Genomic DNA, 20094 nt, shown 5'->3' with positions numbered 1-20094 from the left:
TGTAAAGAATAGTTGTTGGTCCGTAGTGTGTAATGAGGAGCAACCAGACGCTGCTGGTCTGTGGTGTGTAATGAGGAGCAACCAGACGCTGCTGGTCTGTGGTGTGTAATGAGGAGCAACCAGACTCTGCTGGTCTGTGGTGTGTAATGAGGAGCAACCAGACGCTGCTGGTCTGTGGTGTGTAATGAGGAGCAACCAGACGCTGCTGGTCTGTGGTGTGTAATGAGGAGCAACCAGACTCTGCTGGTCTGTGGTGTGTAATGAGGAGCAACCAGACTCTGCTGGTCTGTGGTGTGTAATGAGGAGCAACCAGACGCTGCACTGGACACATTAATGAAATGTCTTATTCCAGTTACTAATAAACATGAACCCATTAAGAAAATGACTGTAAAACCAGTTAAATCCCTGTGGATTGATGAGGAATTTAAACATTGTGTGGTTGAGATGGATGAGGCCAAAGGAACGGCGAAAAGTCTGGCTGCACAACCGATTGGCAAACGTACTGCAAGTTGAGAAATCATGTGACTAAACTGAATTAAAAAGAAGAAACTACACTATGAAACAAAGATAAATTACATAAAGAATGATATTAAAAAGCACCTTAAATTACATTTGGGAAAAAAAGGCAAACTAAGCTCTGTCATTCATAAAATCAGATGACTCATTCATCACTGATATTGGCAACTACTTTAACATATTTTTTAATTGGCAAGATTAGCAAAATTAGGCATGACATGCCAGCAACAATCACAGACACTACACATCCAAATATAACTGACCAAATTATGAAAGACAAGCATGGTAATTTTGAATTCTGTAAAGTGAGTGTGGAAGAGGATAATATTGCCACTCCTTTTTGCCACATATTCAATTTAAGCCTAGTAGAAAGTGTGTGTCCTCAGGCCTGGAGGAAGCTAAAGTCATTCCACTACCTAAGAATAGTAAAGCCCCTTTACTGGCTCAAATAGCTGACCAATCAGCCTGTAACAAACACTTAGTAAACTTTTGAAAAACATTTCTTGACCAGATACAATGCTATTTTATAGTAAACACATGTTTACTGATGTCCTTATATCCATTATTCTACAATGTAGAAAAGAGTAAAAATAAAGAAAAACACTTGAATGAGTAGGTTTTCTAAAAGGTATGACCGGTAGTGTATATTATGTCTATGGTGTATGTAGTGGCTAAACTGGGCATCTACCACCCCACTATCAATAAGGGGAATGTTAGGGGGGCTAAACTGGACATCTACCACCCCACTATCAATAAGGGGAATGTTAGGGGGCTAAACTGGGCATCTACCACCCCACTATCAATAAGGGGAATGTTAGGGGGCTAAACTGGACATCTACCACCCCACTATCAATAAGGGGAATGTTAGGGGGCTAAACTGGGCATCTACCACCCCACTATCAATAAGGGGAATGTTAGGGGGCTAAACTGGGCATCTACCACCCCACTATCAATAAGGGGAATGTTAGGGGGCTAAACTGGGCATCTACCACCCCAAAAATCAATAAGGGGAATATTAGGGGGTAAACTGGGCATCTACCACCCCACTATCAATAAGGGGAATGTTAGGGGTGTAAACTGGGCATCTACCACCCCACTATCAATAAGGGGAATGTTAGGGGGTAAACTGGGCATCTACCACCCCACTATCAATAAGGGAATGTTAGGGGGCTAAACTGGGCATCTACCACCCCACTATCAATAAGGGGAATGTTAGGGGGCTAAACTGGGCATCTACCACCCCACTATCAATAAGGGGAATGTTATGGGGGCTAAACTGGGCATCTACCACCCCACTATCAATAAGGGGAATGTTAGGGGGCTAAACTGGGCATCTACCACCCCACTATCAATAAGGGGAATGTTAGGGGGCTAAACTGGGCATCTACCACCCCACTATCAATAAGGGAATGTTAGGGGGGTAAACTGGGCATCTACCACCCCACTATCAATAAGGGAATGTTAGGGGGCTAAACTGGGCATCTACCACCCCACTATCAATAAGGGAATGTTAGGGGTGTAAACTGGGCATCTACCACCCCACTATCAATAAGGGGAATGTTAGGGGGTAAACTGGGCATCTACCACCCCACTATCAATAAGGGGAATGTTGGGGGTAAACTGGGCATCTACCACCCCACTATCAATAAGGGAATGTTAGGGGTGTAAACTGGGCATCTACCACCCCACTATCAATAAGTGGAATGTTAGGGGGTAAACTGGGCATCTACCACCCCACTATCAATAAGGGGAATGTTAGGGGGTAAACTCGGCATCTACCACCCCACTATCAAAAAGGGGAATGTTAGGAGTGTAAACTGGGCATCTACCACCCCACTATCAATAAGGGGAATGTTAGGGAGGGTAAACTGGGCATCTACCACCCCACTATCAATAAGGGGAATGTTAGGGGTGCTAAACCGGGCATCTACCACCCCACTATCAATAAGGGGAATGTTAGGGGTAAACTGGGCATCTACCACCCCACTATCAATAAGGGAATGTTAGGGGTAAACTGGGCATCTACCACCCCAAAATCAATATGGGGAATGTTAGGGGTAAACTGGGCATCTACCACCCCACTATCAATAAGGGGAATGTTGGGGGTAAACTGGGCTTCTACCACCCCACTATCAATAAGGGGAATGTTAGGGGGTAAACTGGGCATCTACCACCCCACTATCAATAAGGGGAATGTTAGGGAGGTAAACTGGGCATCTACCACCCCACTATCAATAAGGGAATGTTGGGGGGTAAACTGGGCATCTACCACCCCACTATCAATAAGGGAATGTTAGGGGGAACTGGGCATCTACAACCCCACTATCAATAAGGGGAATGTTAGGGGGGACTGGGCATCTACCACCCCACTATTAATAAGGGGAATGTTGGGGGTAAACTGGGCTTCTACCACCCCACTATCAATAAGGGGAATGTTAGGGGTAAACTGGGCATCTACCACCCCACTATCAATAAGGGGAATGTTAGGGGGTAAACTGGGCATCTACCACCCCAAAATCAATAAGGGAATGTTAGGGGGTAAACTGGGCATCTACCACCCCACTATCAATAAGGGGAATGTTGGGGGTAAACTGGGCTTCTACCACCCCACTATCAATAAGGGAATGTTAGGGGGTAAACTGGGCATCTACCACCCCACTATCAATAAGGGGAATGTTAGGGGTAAACTGGGCATCTACCACCCCACTATCAATAAGGGGAATGTTGGGGGTAAACTGGGCATCTACCACCCCACTATCAATAAGGGGAATGTTAGGGGGGCTGGGCATCTACAACCCCACTATCAATAAGGGAATGTTAGGGGGAAATGGGCATCTACCACCCCACTATCAATAAGGGGAATGTTGGGGGTAAACTGGGCTTCTACCACCCCACTATCAATAAGGGAATGTTAGGGGGTAAACTGGGCATCTACCACCCCACTATCAATAAGGGGAATGTTAGGGGGGGGAACTGGGCATCTACCACCCCACTATCAATAAGGGGAATGTTAGGGGTAAACTGGGCATCTACCACCCCACTATCAATAAGGGAATGTTGGGGGTAAACTGGGCTTCTACCACCCCACTATAAATAAGGGGAATGTTAGGGGGTAAACTGGGCATCTACCACCCCACTATCAATAAGGGGAATGTTAGGGGGTAAACTGGGCATCTACCACCCCACTATCAATAAGGGAATGTTGGGGGTAAACTGGGCATCTACCACCCCACTATCAATAAGGGGAATGTTAGGGGGGAACTGGGCATCTACCACCCCACTATCAATAAGGGGAATGTTAGGGGGTAAACTGGGCATCTACCACCCCACTATCAATAAGGGGAATGTTAGGGAGGGTAAACTGGGCATCTACCACCCCACTATCAATAAGGGAATGTTAGGGGTAAACTGGGACTCTACCACCCCACTATCAATAAGGGAATGTTAGGGGTGTAAACTGGGCATCTACCACCCCACTATCAATAAGGGGAATGTTAGGGGGTAAACTGGGCATCTACCACCCCACTATCAATAAGGGGAATGTTAGGGGGTAAACTGGGCATCTACCACCCCACTATCAATAAGGGAATGTTAGGGGGTAAACTGGGCATCTACCACCCCACTACCAATAAGGGGAATGTTGGGGGTAAACTGGGCATCTACCACCCCACTATCAATAAGGGGAATGTTAGGGGGGTAAACTGGGCATCTACCACCCCACTATCAATAAGGGAATGTTAGGGGGGTGTAAACTGGGCATCTACCACCCCACTATCAATAAGGGGAATGTTAGGGAGGGTAAACTGGGCATCTACCACCCCACTATCAATAAGGGGAATGTTAGGGGGCTAAACTGGGCATCTACCACCCCACTATCAATAAGGGGAATGTTAGGGGGCTAAACTGGGCATCTACCACCCCAACTATCAATAAGGGGAATATTAGGGGGTAAACTGGGCATCTACCACCCCACTATCAATAAGGGAATGTTAGGGGTGTAAACTGGGCATCTACCACCCCACTATCAATAAGGGAATGTTAGGGGGTAAACTGGGCATCTACCACCCCACTATCAATAAGGGGAATGTTAGGGGGCTAAACTGGGCATCTACCACCCCACTATCAATAAGGGGAATGTTAGGGGCTAAACTGGGCATCTACCACACCAACTATCAATAAGGGGAATATTAGGGGGTAAACTGGGCATCTACCACCCCACTATCAATAAGGGAATGTTAGGGGTGTAAACTGGGCATCTACCACCCCACTATCAATAAGGGGAATGTTAGGGGGTAAACTGGGCATCTACCACCCCACTATCAATAAGGGGAATGTTAGGGGGCTAAACTGGGCATCTACCACCCCACTATCAATAAGGGGAATGTTAGGGGGCTAAACTGGGCATCTACCACCTCAACTATCAATAAGGGGAATATTAGGGGGTAAACTGGGCATCTACCACCCCACTATCAATAAGGGGAATGTTAGGGGTGTAAACTGGGCATCTACCACCCCACTATCAATAAGGGGAATGTTAGGGGGTAAACTGGGCATCTACCACCCTACTATCAATAAGGGAATGTTGGGGGTAAACTGGGCATCTACCACCCCACTATCAATAAGGGGAATGTTAGGGGTGTAAACTGGGCATCTACCACCCCACTATCAATAAGTGGAATGTTAGGGGGTAAACTGGGCATCTACCACCCCACTATCAATAAGGGGAATGTTGGGGGTAAACTGGGCATCTACCACCCCACTATCAATAAGGGGAATGTTAGGGGGTAAACTGGGCATCTACCACCCCACTATCAATAAGGGAATGTTAGGGGGTGTAAACTGGGCATCTACCACCCCACTATCAATAAGGGGAATGTTAGGGAGGGTAAACTGGGCATCTACCACCCCACTATCAATAAGGGAATGTTAGGGAGGGTAAACCGGGCATCTACCACCCCACTATCAATAAGGGGAATGTTAGGGGTGCTAAACCGGGCATCTACCACCCCACTATCAATAAGGGGAATGTTAGGGGTGAACTGGGCATCTACCACCCCACTATCAATAAGGGAATGTTGGGGGTAAACTGGGCTTCTACCACCCCACTATCAATAAGGGGAATGTTAGGGGGTAAACTGGGCATCTACCACCCCACTATCAATAAGGGGAATGTTAGGGGGTAAACTGGGCATCTAACACCCCACTATCAATAAGGGAATGTTGGGGGTAAACTGGGCATCTACCACCCCACTATCAATAAGGGGAATGTTAGGGGTGTAAACTGGGCATCTACCACCCCACTATCAATAAGTGGAATGTTAGGGGGTAAACTGGGCATCTACCACCCCACTATCAATAAGGGGAATGTTGGGGGTAAACTGGGCATCTACCACCCCACTATCAATAAGGGAATGTTAGGGGGTAAACTGGGCATCTACCACCCCACTATCAATAAGGGGAATGTTAGGGGGTGTAAACTGGGCATCTACCACCCCACTATCAATAAGGGGAATGTTAGGGAGGGTAAACTGGGCATCTACCACCCCACTATCAATAAGGGGAATGTTAGGGAGGGTAAACCGGGCATCTACCACCCCACTATCAATAAGGGAATGTTAGGGGTGCTAAACCGGGCATCTACCACCCCACTATCAATAAGGGAATGTTAGGGGGTGAACTGGGCATCTACCACCCCACTATCAATAAGGGGAATGTTGGGGGTAAACTGGGCTTCTACCACCCCACTATCAATAAGGGGAATGTTAGGGGGTAAACTGGGCATCTACCACCCCACTATCAATAAGGGGAATGTTAGGGGGTAAACTGGGCATCTAACACCCCACTATCAATAAGGGGAATGTTGGGGGTAAACTGGGCATCTACCACCCCACTATCAATAAGGGAATGTTAGGGGTGTAAACTGGGCATCTAACACCCCACTATCAATAAGTGGAATGTTAGGGGGTAAACTGGGCATCTACCACCCCACTATCAATAAGGGGAATGTTGGGGGTAAACTGGGCATCTACCACCCCACTATCAATAAGGGGAATGTTAGGGGGTAAACTGGGCATCTACCACCCCACTATCAATAAGGGGAATGTTAGGGGGTGTAAACTGGGCATCTACCACCCCACTATCAATAAGGGGAATGTTAGGGAGGGTAAACTGGGCATCTACCACCCCACTATCAATAAGGGAATGTTAGGGAGGGTAAACCGGGCATCTACCACCCCACTATCAATAAGGGAATGTTAGGGGTGCTAAACCGGGCATCTACCACCCCACTATCAATAAGGGAATGTTAGGGGGGTGAACTGGGCATCTACCACCCCACTATCAATAAGGGAATGTTGGGGGGTAAACTGGGCTTCTACCACCCCACTATCAATAAGGGGAATGTTAGGGGGTAAACTGGGCATCTACCACCCCACTATCAATAAGGGGAATGTTAGGGGGTAAACTGGGCATCTAACACCCCACTATCAATAAGGGGAATGTTGGGGGTAAACTGGGCATCTACCACCCCACTATCAATAAGGGGAATGTTAGGGGGTAAACTGGGCTTCTACCACCCCACTATCAATAAAGGGAATGTTGGGGGTAAACTGGGCTTCTACCACCCCACTATCAATAAGGGGAATGTTAGGGGTAAACTGGGCATTACCACCCCACTATCAATAAGGGGAATGTTAGGGGTAAACTGGGCATCTACCACCCCACTATCAATAAGGGGAATGTTGGGGAGTAAACTGGGCATCCACCACCCCACTATCAATAAGGGGAATGTTAGGGGGGTAAACTGGGCATCTACCACCCCACTATCAATAAGGGGAATGTTCGGGGTGTAAACTGGGCATCTACCACCCCACTATCAATAAGGGGAATGTTGGAGGGTAAACTGGGCATCTACCACCCCACTATCAATAAGGGAATGTTAGGGGGCTAAACTGGGCATCTACCACCCCACTATCAATAAGGGGAATGTTAGGGGGCTAAACTGGGCATCTACCACCCCACTATCAATAAGGGGAATGTTGGGGGTAAACTGGGCATCTACCACCCCACTATCAATAAGGGAATGTTAGGGGGAACTGGGCATCTACCACCCCACTATCAATAAGGGGAATGTTAGGGGGTAAACTGGGCATCTACCACCCCACTATCAATAAGGGGAATGTTAGGGGTAAACTGGGACTCTACCACCCCACTATCAATAAGGGGAATGTTAGGGGTGTAAACTGGGCATCTACCACCCCACTATCAATAAGGGGAATGTTAGGGGTAAACTGGGCATCTACCACCCCACTATCAATAAGGGGAATGTTAGGGGGTAAACTGGGCATCTACCACCCCACTATCAATAAGGGGAATGTTAGGGGGTAAACTGGGCATCTACCACCCCACTACCAATAAGGGAATGTTGGGGGGTAAACTGGGCATCTACCACCCCACTATCAATAAGGGGAATGTTAGGGGGTAAACTGGGCATCTACCACCCCACTATCAATAAGGGGAATGTTAGGGGGTGTAAACTGGGCATCTACCACCCCACTATCAATAAGGGGAATGTTAGGGAGGGTAAACTGGGCATCTACCACCCCACTATCAATAAGGGGAATGTTAGGGGGCTAAACTGGGCATCTACCACCCCACTATCAATAAGGGGAATGTTAGGGGGTGTAAACTGGGCATCTACCACCCCACTATCAATAAGGGAATGTTAGGGAGGGTAAACTGGGCATCTACCACCCCACTATCTATAAGGGGAATGTTAGGGGGTAAACTGGGCATCTACCACCCCACTATCAATAAGGGAATGTTAGGGGTGCTAAACCGGGCATCTACCACCCCACTATCAATAAGGGGAATGTTAGGGGTGAACTGGGCATCTACCACCCCACTATCAATAAGGGAATGTTGGGGGTAAACTGGGCTTCTACCACCCCACTATCAATAAGGGAATGTTAGGGGTAAACTGGGCATTACCACCCCACTATCAATAAGGGAATGTTAGGGGGTAAACTGGGCATCTACCACCCCACTATCAATAAGGGAATGTTGGGGAGTAAACTGGGCATCCACCACCCCACTATCAATAAGGGAATGTTAGGGGGTAAACTGGGCATCTACCACCCCACTATCAATAAGGGGAATGTTAGGGGGTGTAAACTGGGCATCTACCACCCCACTATCAATAAGGGGAATGTTAGGGAGGGTAAACTGGGCATCTACCACCCCACTATCAATAAGGGAATGTTAGGGGGCTAAACTGGGCATCTACCACCCCACTATCAATAAGGGAATGTTAGGGGGCTAAACTGGGCATCTACCACCCCACTATCAATAAGGGAATGTTGGGGGTAAACTGGGCATCTACCACCCCACTATCAATAAGGGAATGTTAGGGGGGGAACTGGGCATCTACCACCCCACTATCAATAAGGGGAATGTTAGGGGGTAAACTGGGCATCTACCACCCCACTATCAATAAGGGGAATGTTAGGGAGGGTAAACTGGGCATCTACCACCCCACTATCAATAAGGGGAATGTTAGGGGTAAACTGGGACTCTACCACCCCACTATCAATAAGGGGAATGTTAGGGGTGTAAACTGGGCATCTACCACCCCACTATCAATAAGGGAATGTTAGGGGGTAAACTGGGCATCTACCACCCCACTATCAATAAGGGGAATGTTAGGGGGTAAACTGGGCATCTACCACCCCACTATCAATAAGGGGAATGTTAGGGGGTAAACTGGGCATCTACCACCCCACTACCAATAAGGGGAATGTTGGGGGTAAACTGGGCATCTACCACCCCACTATCAATAAGGGGAATGTTAGGGGGTAAACTGGGCATCTACCACCCCACTATCAATAAGGGAATGTTAGGGGTGTAAACTGGGCATCTACCACCCCACTATCAATAAGGGGAATGTTAGGGAGGGTAAACTGGGCATCTACCACCCCACTATCAATAAGGGGAATGTTAGGGGGCTAAACTGGGCATCTACCACCCCACTATCAATAAGGGAATGTTAGGGGTGTAAACTGGGCATCTACCACCCCACTATCAATAAGGGGAATGTTAGGGAGGGTAAACTGGGCATCTACCACCCCACTATCAATAAGGGAATGTTAGGGGTGTAAACTGGGCATCTACCACCCCACTATTAATAAGGGAATGTTAGGGGGTAAACTGGGCATCTACCACCCCACTATCAAAAAGGGAATGTTAGGGGTGCTAAACCGGGCATCTACCACCCCACTATCAATAAGGGAATGTTAGGGGGGTAAACTGGGCATCTACCACCCCACTATCAATAAGGGGAATGTTGGGGGTAAACTGGGCTTCTACCACCCCACTATCAATAAGGGGAATGTTAGGGGGTAAACTGGGCATCTACCACCCCACTATCAATAAGGGGAACGTTAGGGGGTAAACTGGGCATCTACCACCCCACTATCAATAGTTGGAATGTTAGGGGGCTAAACTGGGCATCTACCACCCCACTATCAATAAGGGGAATGTTAGGGGGCTAAACTGGGCATCTACCACCCCACTATCAATAAGGGGAATGTTAGGGGGATAAACTGGGCATCTACCACCCCAACTATCAATAAGGGGAATTTTAGGGGTGTAAACTGGGCATCTACCACCCCACTATCAATAAGTGGAATGTTAGTGGGGGTAAACTGGGCATCTACCACCCCACTATCAATAAGGGGAATGTTGGGGGTAAACTGGGCATCTACCACCCCACTATCAATAAGGGGAATGTTATGGGTGCTAAACCGGGCATCTACCACCCCACTATCAATAAGGGGAATGTTAGGGGGTAAACTGGGCATCTACCACCCCACTATCAATAAGGGGAATGTTAGGGGTAAACTGGGCATCTACCACCCCACTATCAATAAGGGGAATGTTAGGGGTAAACTGGGCATCTACCACCCCACTATCAATAGTTGGAATGTTAGGGGGCTAAACTGGGCATCTACCACCCCACTATCAATAAGGGGAATGTTAGGGGGGTAAACTGGGCATCTACCACCCCACTATCAATAAGGGGAATGTTAGGGGGCTAAACTGGGCATCTACCACCCCACTATCAATAAGGGGAATGTTAGGGGGATAAACTGGGCATCTACCACCCCAACTATCAATAAGGGAATTTTAGGGGTGTAAACTGGGCATCTACCACCCCACTATCAATAAGTGGAATGTTAGGGGGTAAACTGGGCATCTACCACCCCACTATCAATAAGGGGAATGTTGGGGGTAAACTGGGCATCTACCACCCCACTATCAATAAGGGGAATGTTATGGGTGCTAAACCGGGCATCTACCACCCCACTATCAATAAGGGGAATGTTAGGGGTAAACTGGGCATCTACCACCCCACTATCAATAAGGGGAATGTTGGGGGTAAACTGGGCTTCTACCACCCCACTATCAATAAGGGGAATGTTAGGGGTAAACTGGGCATCTACCACCCCACTATCAATAAGGGGAATGTTAGGGGTAAACTGGGCATCTACCACCCCACTATCAATAAGGGGAATGTTGGGGGTAAACTGGGCATCTACCACCCCACTATCAATAAGGGGAATGTTAGGGGGTAAACTGGGCATCTACCACCCCACTATCAATAAGGGGAATGTTGGGGGTAAACTGGGTATCTACCACCCCACTATCAATAAGGGGAATGTTAGGGGGTAAACTGGGCATCTACCACCCCACTATCAATAAGGGGAATGTTAGGGGTGTAAACTGGGCATCAACCACCCCACTATAAATAAGGGGAATGTTAGGGGTAAACTGGGCATCTACCACCCCACTATCAATAAGGGGAATGTTAGGGGGTAAACTGGGCATCCTCCACCCCACTATCAATAAGGGGAATGTTAGGGAGGGTAAACTGGGCATCTACCACCCCACTATCAATAAGGGGAATGTTAGGGGGTAAACTGGGCATCTACCACCCCACAATCAATAAGGGGAATGTTAGGGGGGTAAACTGGGCATCTACCACCCCACAATCAATAAGGGGAATGTTAGGGGTAAACTGGGCATCTACCACCCCACTATCAATAAGGGAATGTTAGGGGGTAAGCTGGGCATCTACCACCCCACTATCAATAAGGGGAATGTTAGGGGTAAGCTGGGCATCTACCACCCCACTATCAATAAGGGAATGTTAGGGGGTGTAAACTGGGCATCTACCACCCCACTATCAATAAGGGAATGTTAGGGGGGTGTAAACTGGGCATCTACCACCCCACTATCAATAAGGGGAATGTTAGGAGGGGGTAAACTGGGCATCTACCACCCCACTATCAATAAGGGAATGTTAGGGGTGTAAACTGGGCATCTACCACCCCACTATCAATAAGGGAATGTTAGGGGGTAAGCTGGGCATCTACCACCCCACTATCAATAAGGGGAATGTTATGGGGTAAACTGGGCATCTACCACCCTACTATCAATAAGGGGAATGTTAGGGGGTAAACTGGGCATCTACCACCCCACTATCAATAAGGGGAATGTTAGGGGTGTAAACTGGGCATCTACCACCCCACTATCAATAAGGGGAATGTTAGGAGGGGGTAAACTGGGCATCTACCACCCCACTATCAATAAGGGAATGTTAGGGGTGTAAACTGGGCATCTACCACCCCACTATCAATAAGGGAATGTTAGGGGGTAAACTGGGCATCTACCACCCCACTATCAATAAGGGGAATGTTATGGGGTAAACTGGGCATCTACCACCCTACTATCAATAAGGGGAATGTTAGGGGGTAAACTGGGCATCTACCACCCCACTATCAATAAGGGGAATGTTGGGGGGTAAACTGGGCATCTACCACCCCACTATCAATAAGGGGAATGTTAGGGGGGTAAACTGGGATAAAAAATATTACTCTTAAAAAATGTGCTGTGACATAGACAATTAATATATAGCACAACTTTGGATTTCACCCGTCTCATAATCCATTTGGGCCGCTTGGAAGTCGACTGACACGGCGTAAGCAGCTTTTTCTCCCCAGCTTCGACCAACACCGTACAGGTAGCAAAAGTGATTGCTGTTCAAGCTATGAAATTAATTAACTTTACCCTGTATATATATACTGATTGTTTAAATCAAAATGACCAAAACTGTTTCTGATGGGGACCCTGAACAATCAAATTCCATCTAATATTAGACGTGATCAAAAGGTATTTTTTTTCACCTTTATTTAACCAGGTAGGCAAGTTGAGAACAAGTTCTCATTTACAATTGCGACCTGCCCAAGATAAAGCAAAGAAGTTCGACACAAACAACAACACAGAGTTACACATGGAATAAAACGTACAGTCAATAATACAGTAGAAGAATAAGTCTATATATGATCATACATGATGTGAGCAAATGAGGTGAGATAAGGGAGGTAAAGGCAAAAAAAGGCCATGGTGGCAAAGTAAATACAATATAGCAAGTAAAACACTGGAATGGTAGATTTGCAATGGAAGAATGTGCAAAGTAGAAATAAAAATAATGGGGTGCAAAGGAGCAAAATAAATAAATACAGTAGGGGGAGAGGTAGTTGTTTGGGCTAAATTATAGATGGGCTATGTACAGGTGCAGTAATCTGTGAGCTGCTCTGACAGCTGGTGCTTAAAGCTAGTGAGGGAGATAAGTGTTTCCAGTTTCAGAGATTTTTGTAGTTCATTCCAGTCATTGGCAGCAGAGAACTGGAAGGAGAGGCGGCCAAAGGAAGAATTGGTTTTGGGGGTGACCAGAGAGATATACCTGCTGGAGCGTGTGCCACAGGTGGGTGCTGCTATGGTGACCAGTGAGCTGAGATAAGGCGAGGCTTTAACTAGCAAAGACTTATAGATGACCTGGAGCCAGCGGGTTTGGCGACGAGTATGAAGCGATGGCCAGCCAACAAGAGCATACAGGTCACAGTGGTGGGTAGTATATGGGGCTTTGGTGACAAAACGGATGGCACTGTGATAGATTGCATCCAAATTGCTGAGTAGAGTATTGGAGGATATTTTATAGATGACACCCCGAAGTCGAGGATCTGAAGGATGGTCAGTTTTACGAGGGTAAGGTTGGCAGCATGAGTGAAGGAGGCTTTGTTGCGAAATAGGAAGCCGATTCTAGATTTAATTTTGGATTGGAGATGCTTAATGTGAGTCTGGAAGGAGAGTTTACAGTCTAACCAGACACTTAGGTATTTGTAGTTGTTCACATATTCTAAGTCAGAACCGTCCAGAGTAGTGATGTTGGACGGGCGGGCAGGTTTGGGCCGATCCTCGACTTCGGCGATGTCATCTACAAAATAGCTTCCAATACTCTACTCAGCAAACTGGATGCAGTTTATCACAGTGCCATCCGTTTTGTTAATAAATCACCTTATACCAACCACCTCTGCGACCTGTACGCTCTAGTTGGCTGGCCCTCGCTACATATTTGTCGCCAGACCCACTGGCTGCAGGTCATCTACAAGTCCATGCTAGGTAAAGCTCCGCCTTATCTCAGTTCACTGGTCACATTGGCAACACCCACCCGTAGCACGTGCTCCAGCAGGTGTATCTCACTGATCATCCCTAAAGCCAACACCTCATTTGGCCGCCTTTCCTTCCAGTTCTCTGCTGCCTGTGACTGGAACGAATTGCAAAAATCGCTGAAGTTGGAGTTTTATCTCCCTCACCAACTTTAAACATCTGCTATCTGAGCAGCTAACCGAACACTGCAGCTGTACATAGTCTATCGGTAAATAGCCCACCCATTTTTACCTACCTCATCCCCATACAGTTTTTATTTATTTACTTTTCTGCTCTTTTGCACACCAGTACCTCTACCTGCACATGACCATCTGATCATTTATCACTCCAGTGTTAATCTGCTAAATTGTAATTATTCGCCTACATCCTCATGCCTTTTGCACACAATGTATATAGACTCTTTTTTTCCTACTGTGTTATTGACTTGTTAATTGTTTACTCAATGAGTAACTCCGTGTTGTCTGTTCACACAGCTATGCTTTATCTTGGCCAGGTCGTAGTTGTAAATGATAACTTGTTCTCAACTAGCCTACCTGGTTAAATAAAGGTGAAATAAATCAAATAAAAAATAAAAAACCCGGGACGATGCGTATCGGTGAATCGTTACATCGCTAGTCTCTACAACAACAAAGGCCATTGTAAACCTGTCCAGTAGAACAGGGCAGCATAACAGGGCAGTAGAACAGGGCAGTAGAACAGGGCAGTAGAACAGGGCAGCAGAACAGGGCAGTAGAACAGGGCAGCAGAACAGGGCAGCAGAACAGGGCAGCATAATAGGGCAGTAGAACAGGGCAGCAGAACAGGGCCGTAGAACAGGGCAGCATAATAGGGCAGTAGAACAGGGCAGCAGAACAGGGCAGTAGAACAGGGCAGCATAATAGGGCAGTAGAACAGGGCAGTAGAACAGGGCAGTAGAACAGGGCAGTAGAACAGGGCAGTAGAACAGGGCAGTAGAACAGGGCAGCAGAACAGGGTAAGAAGTCATACCTCTGAGATCCTGATCTCCTTGGCCAGGTCCTTGATGAGCTGAGTGGGCTTCATGTTCTCTGGAAGCTCATCCTCGTGTTCTAACAGAGCCTGGAGGAACGACACGTTGACAACGCAGTTAAATATGGATTTATATTTCAGATTATACACAATATATAAGAACGTATGTGGACACCCCTTCAAATGAGTGGATTCGGCTAGTTCAGCCACACCCGTTGCTGACAGGTGTATAAAAATCGAGCACACAGCCATGTAATCTCCATAGACAAACATTGACAGTAGAATGGCTTTACAGAAAAGTTCAGTGACTTTCAACTTGGCCCTGTCGTAGGATGCCACCTTTCCGAATGCATAGTGTCAACTGTAAAGTTTGGTGGATGAGGAATAATGGTCTGGGGCTGTTTTTCAAGGTTCAGGCCCCTTAGTTCCAGTGAAGGGAAATCTTAACGCTACAGCATACAATGACATTGTAGATGATTCTGTGCCTCCAACTTTGTGGCAAAGGTTTGGGGAAGGCCCTTTCCTGTTTCAACATGGCAATGCCCCATGCACAAAGATCGGTGTAGAAGAACTAGACTGAGCCCTGACCTCAACCCCAATGAACACCTTTATGATGAATTAGAATGCCGACTGCGAGCCAGGTCTAATCACCCAACATCAGTGCCCGACCTCACTAATGCTCTTGTGGCTAAATGGAAGCAAGTCCCCACAGCAGTGTTCCAACATCTAGTGGAAAGCCTTCCCCGAAGAGTGGAGGCTGTAATAGCAGCAAACTCCATATTAATGGCCATGATTTTGGAATGAGATGTTTGACCAGCAGGTGTCCACATACTTTTGGTCAAGTAGAGTAGCAGGTATTTGAAGGTATATAGTTGTAATAGATGTAAAGGAGGAAACCAAACTTGCCTGTTTCTTAGTCCAGGCCCTGAAGGCTCCATTGATGATCTTAGCTCCATGGATCAGGTAGGCAGCTGGCTGTCTGTTGGCCTTGTGTAAACCTGAAACAAGACAGAATACTGTTAAAACACATGTTGACAGCCTCTAACAGGGCTGACAGCTCTCCCTCGGTAAAGAGGTCTGACAGCTCTCCCTCGGTAAAGAGGTCAGACAGCTCTCCCTCGGTGAAGAGGTCAGACAGCTCTCCCTCGGTGAAGAGGTCAGACAGCTCTCCCTCGGTGAAGAGGTCAGACAGCTCTCCCTCGGTGAAGAGGTCAGACAGCTCTCCCTCGGTGAAGAGGTCAGACAGCTCTCCCTCGGTGAAGAGGTCAGACAGCTCTCCCTCGGTGAAGAGGTCAGACAGCTCTCCCTCTGTGAAGAGGTCAGACAGCTCTCCCTCGGTGAAGAGGTCAGACAGCTCTCCCTCGGTGAAGAGGTCAGACAGCTCTCCCTCGGTGAAGAGGTCAGACAGCTCTCCCTCGGTGAAGAGGTCAGACAGCTCTCCCTCGGTGAAGAGGTCAGACAGCAATCCCTCGGTGAAGAGGTCAGACAGCAATCCCTCGGTGAAGAGGTCAGACAGCTCTCCCTCGGTGAAGAGGTCAGACAGCTCTCCCTCGGTGAAGAGGTCAGACAGCTCTCCCTCGGTGAAGAGGTCTGACAGCTCTCCCTCGGTGAAGAGGTCTGACAGCTCTCCCTCGGTGAAGAGGTCTGACAGCTCTCCCTCGGTAAAGAGGTCTGACAGCTCTCCCTCGGTGAAGAGGTCAGGCAGCTCTCCCTCGGTAAAGAGGTCAGGCAGCTTTCCCTCGGTAAAGAGGTCTGACAGCTCTCCCTCGGTAAAGAGGTCTGACAGCTCTCCCTCGGTGAAGAGGTCAGGCAGCTCTCCCTCGGTGAAGAGGTCTGACAGCTCTCCCTCGGTGAAGAGGTCTGACAGCTCTCCCTCGGTAAAGAGGTCTGACAGCTCTCCCTCGGTAAAGAGGTCTGACAGCTCTCCCTCGGTGAAGAGGTCAGGCAGCTCTCCCTCGGTGAAGAGGTCTGACAGCTCTCCCTCGGTGAAGAGGTCTGACAGCTCTCCCTTGGTGAAGAGGTATTTTAACCTCAATGGGACAATCTGATGAAATAAAGGTTTAATTAATGGACTTAACGGGTTCTGTTCATTCACTTGTTTAACATTGATGGAGCTGAAGTCAGGAGCCGTACAGAGCTGTGATGTTTCATAAAAGCCTCTTTGTGCTGTCAGATAACGGCGCCCTCTAGCCTAACTGCTGTCAGTATTTAACCAATCACAACACATCTACATTCAGAGCCTTGTCACCACACATTTCATACACAGCAAGGAAAATATAACTCTGTTTACCGACTCCACAAAGTTGTTGAAACTGGATCCATTCTGGTTTAATAACAGAAAACAATCCCTATAACATCTGAGTAGTGCATCCTGGAACATGTTACTGCAAGCTGAAGGCTGTTTAATTCAGACTCATGCTTCTAGTTGCATGCCTCGAGCTGTCTGTCTGTCTGCGAAGGCTGCCTCGAGCTGTCTGTCTGTCTGCGAAGGCTGCCTCGAGCTGTCTGTCTGTCTGCGAAGGCTGCCTCGAGCTGTCTGTCTGTCTGCGAAGGCTGCCTCGAGCTGTCTGTCTGTCTGCGAAGGCTGCCTCGAGCTGTCTGTCTGTCTGCGAAGGCTGCCTCGAGCTGTCTGTCTGTCTGCGAAGGCTGCCTCGAGCTGTCTGTCTGTCTGCGAAGGCTACCTCGAGCTGTCTGTCTGTCTGCGAAGGCTGCCTCGAGCTGTCTGTCTGTCTGCGAAGGCTACCTCGAGCTGTCTGTCTGCGAAGGCTGCCTCGAGCTGTCTGTCTGTCTGCGAAGGCTGCCTCGAGCTGTCTGTCTGTCTGCGAAGGCTGCCTCGAGCTGTCTGTCTGTCTCGAAGGCTGCCTCGAGCTGTCTGTCTGTCTGCGAAGGCTGCCTCGAGCTGTCTGTCTGTCTGCGAAGGCTGCCTCGAGCTGTCTGTCTGTCTGCGAAGGCTGCCTCGAGCTGTCTGTCTATCTCAAGCTGTCTGTCTGCGAAGGCTGCCTCGAGCTGTCTGTCTGTCTGCGAAGGCTGCCTCGAGCTGTCTATCTCAAGCTGTCTGTCTGTGAAGGCTGCCTGGAACTAGCTGTCTGTCTGCGAAGGCTGCCTCTAGCTAGCTGTCTGTCTGCGAAGGCTACCTCGAGCTGTCTGTCTGTGAAGGCTGTCTCTACACTGATAGACAGGAAATACATCCACAAACTCTGCTGCTAGTTAATAACATGAAAAGAGATGGAACCCTGTCAGGTGGGTGGGGTTAGTCAAAGAGGATGTTCAGGAACGTTCAGATAGAATGTGTTGTTTAGATCAGATATCTCTCCTATAACATTATATGAGCCATGTTCACCTCACCAAAATACAGTCCTGTACTAAGACAAGGATCCCTGACGTAGAGATAGATATGACCTGGACATTAGAACTATTCTCCTGAAGAGAATAATGGGTAAGAAACCCCTGTGTTCTTAAGACTGCACCATATTCCCTACATAGGGCACTACCAGCCCTATGGGACCTGGTAGTGAGTAGTGCACTATATAGAGAATTGGTTGCCATTGTGGACACAACCTACAGTATGTTGGCAATGTTATTTTAAGAAGGCAATCCGGCTACAGTACAGCAGAGAGAGAAAAAGCATTCAGTGGAAATGTAAACAGAGCACTGTGGCCAGCTGAGAGGAGTTAAATCACACAGAGAGAGCGAGACAGAGAGCGAGACAGAGAGCGAGACAGAGAGAGAGAGAGAGAGAGTGAGACAGAGAGAGAGACAGAGAGCGAGACAGAGAGCGAGACAGAGAGCGAGACAGAGAGAGAGACAGAGAGAGAGACAGAGAGCGAGACAGAGAGAGAGACAGAGAGAGAGTGAGACAGAGAGAGAGAGAGAGAGAGAGAGCGAGACAGAGAGCGAGACAGAGTGCGAGACAGAGAGAGAGACAGAGAGCGAGACAGAGAGAGAGAGAGAGAGAGAGTGAGACAGAGAGAGAGACAGAGAGAGAGTGAGACAGAGAGAGAGAGAGAGAGAGAGAGTGAGACAGAGAGCGAGACAGAGAGCGAGACAGAGAGAGAGACAGAGAGAGAGTGAGACAGAGAGAGAGAGAGAGAGAGAGAGAGTGAGACAGAGAGAGAGAGAGAGAGCGAGACAGAGAGCGAGACAGAGTGCGAGACAGAGAGAGAGAGACAGAGAGAGAGTGAGACAGAGAGAGAGAGAGAGAGAGAGAGCGAGACAGAGAGCGAGACAGAGTGCGAGACAGAGAGAGAGACAGAGAGCGAGACAGAGAGAGAGAGAGAGAGAGAGAGGGGACAGAGAGAGAGACAGAGAGAGAGTGAGACAGAGAGAGAGAGAGAGAGAGAGAGAGTGAGACAGAGAGTGAGACAGAGAGCGAGACAGAGAGCGAGACAGAGAGAGAGACAGAGAGAGAGTGAGACATAGAGAGAGAGAGAGAGAGAGAGTGAGACAGAGAGCGAGACAGAGAGAGAGACAGAGAGAGAGTGAGAGAGAGAGAGAGAGAGAGAGAGAGTGAGACAGAGAGAGAGACAGAGAGCGAGACAGAGAGAGAGACAGAGAGAGAGAGAGAGCGAGACAGAGAGCGAGACAGAGAGAGAGACAGAGAGAGAGTGAGACAGAGAGAGAGTGAGACAGAGAGCGAGACAGAGAGCGAGACAGAGAGAGAGACAGAGAGAGTGAGACAGAGAGAGAGAGAGAGAGAGAGAGAGAGAGAGAGAGAGAGAGAGAGAGCGAGACAGAGAGAGAGAGAGAGAGAGAGAGAGAGACAGAGAGCGAGACAGAGAGAGAGAGACAGAGAGAGAGTGAGACAGAGAGAGAGAGAGAGAGAGCGAGACAGAGAGCGAGACAGAGTGCGAGACAGAGAGAGAGACAGAGAGCGAGACAGAGAGAGAGACAGAGAGAGAGACAGAGAGCGAGACAGAGAGAGAGACAGAGAGAGAGTGAGACAGAGAGAGAGAGAGAGAGAGCGAGACAGAGAGCGAGACAGAGTGCGAGACAGAGAGAGAGACAGAGAGCGAGACAGAGAGAGAG

General features: G+C 48.2%; 1 protein-coding gene across 1 annotated transcript in view; it reads right to left on the bottom strand.

Annotated features, from left to right (window-relative positions):
- The window catches only part of LOC112238652 (lysine-specific demethylase phf2), a gene marked incomplete at both ends in the record, with an annotated part of 98303 nt that overhangs the window by 42362 nt on the left and 35847 nt on the right, over window positions 1-20094 (bottom strand). Inside the window, 2 exon segments of the mRNA XM_042314206.1 lie at window positions 15070-15159; window positions 15976-16067. Of these exon segments, the coding sequence (XP_042170140.1) occupies window positions 15070-15159; window positions 15976-16067 (182 nt within the window).

Source organism: Oncorhynchus tshawytscha, unplaced genomic scaffold (genome assembly GCF_018296145.1).
Source record: "Oncorhynchus tshawytscha isolate Ot180627B unplaced genomic scaffold, Otsh_v2.0 Un_contig_2475_pilon_pilon, whole genome shotgun sequence".
NCBI classification, from domain to species: Eukaryota; Metazoa; Chordata; class Actinopteri; order Salmoniformes; family Salmonidae; genus Oncorhynchus; species Oncorhynchus tshawytscha.
The sequence above is the reverse complement of the archived record's forward strand: the minus strand, read 5'-3'. Positions and strand labels throughout refer to the sequence as shown.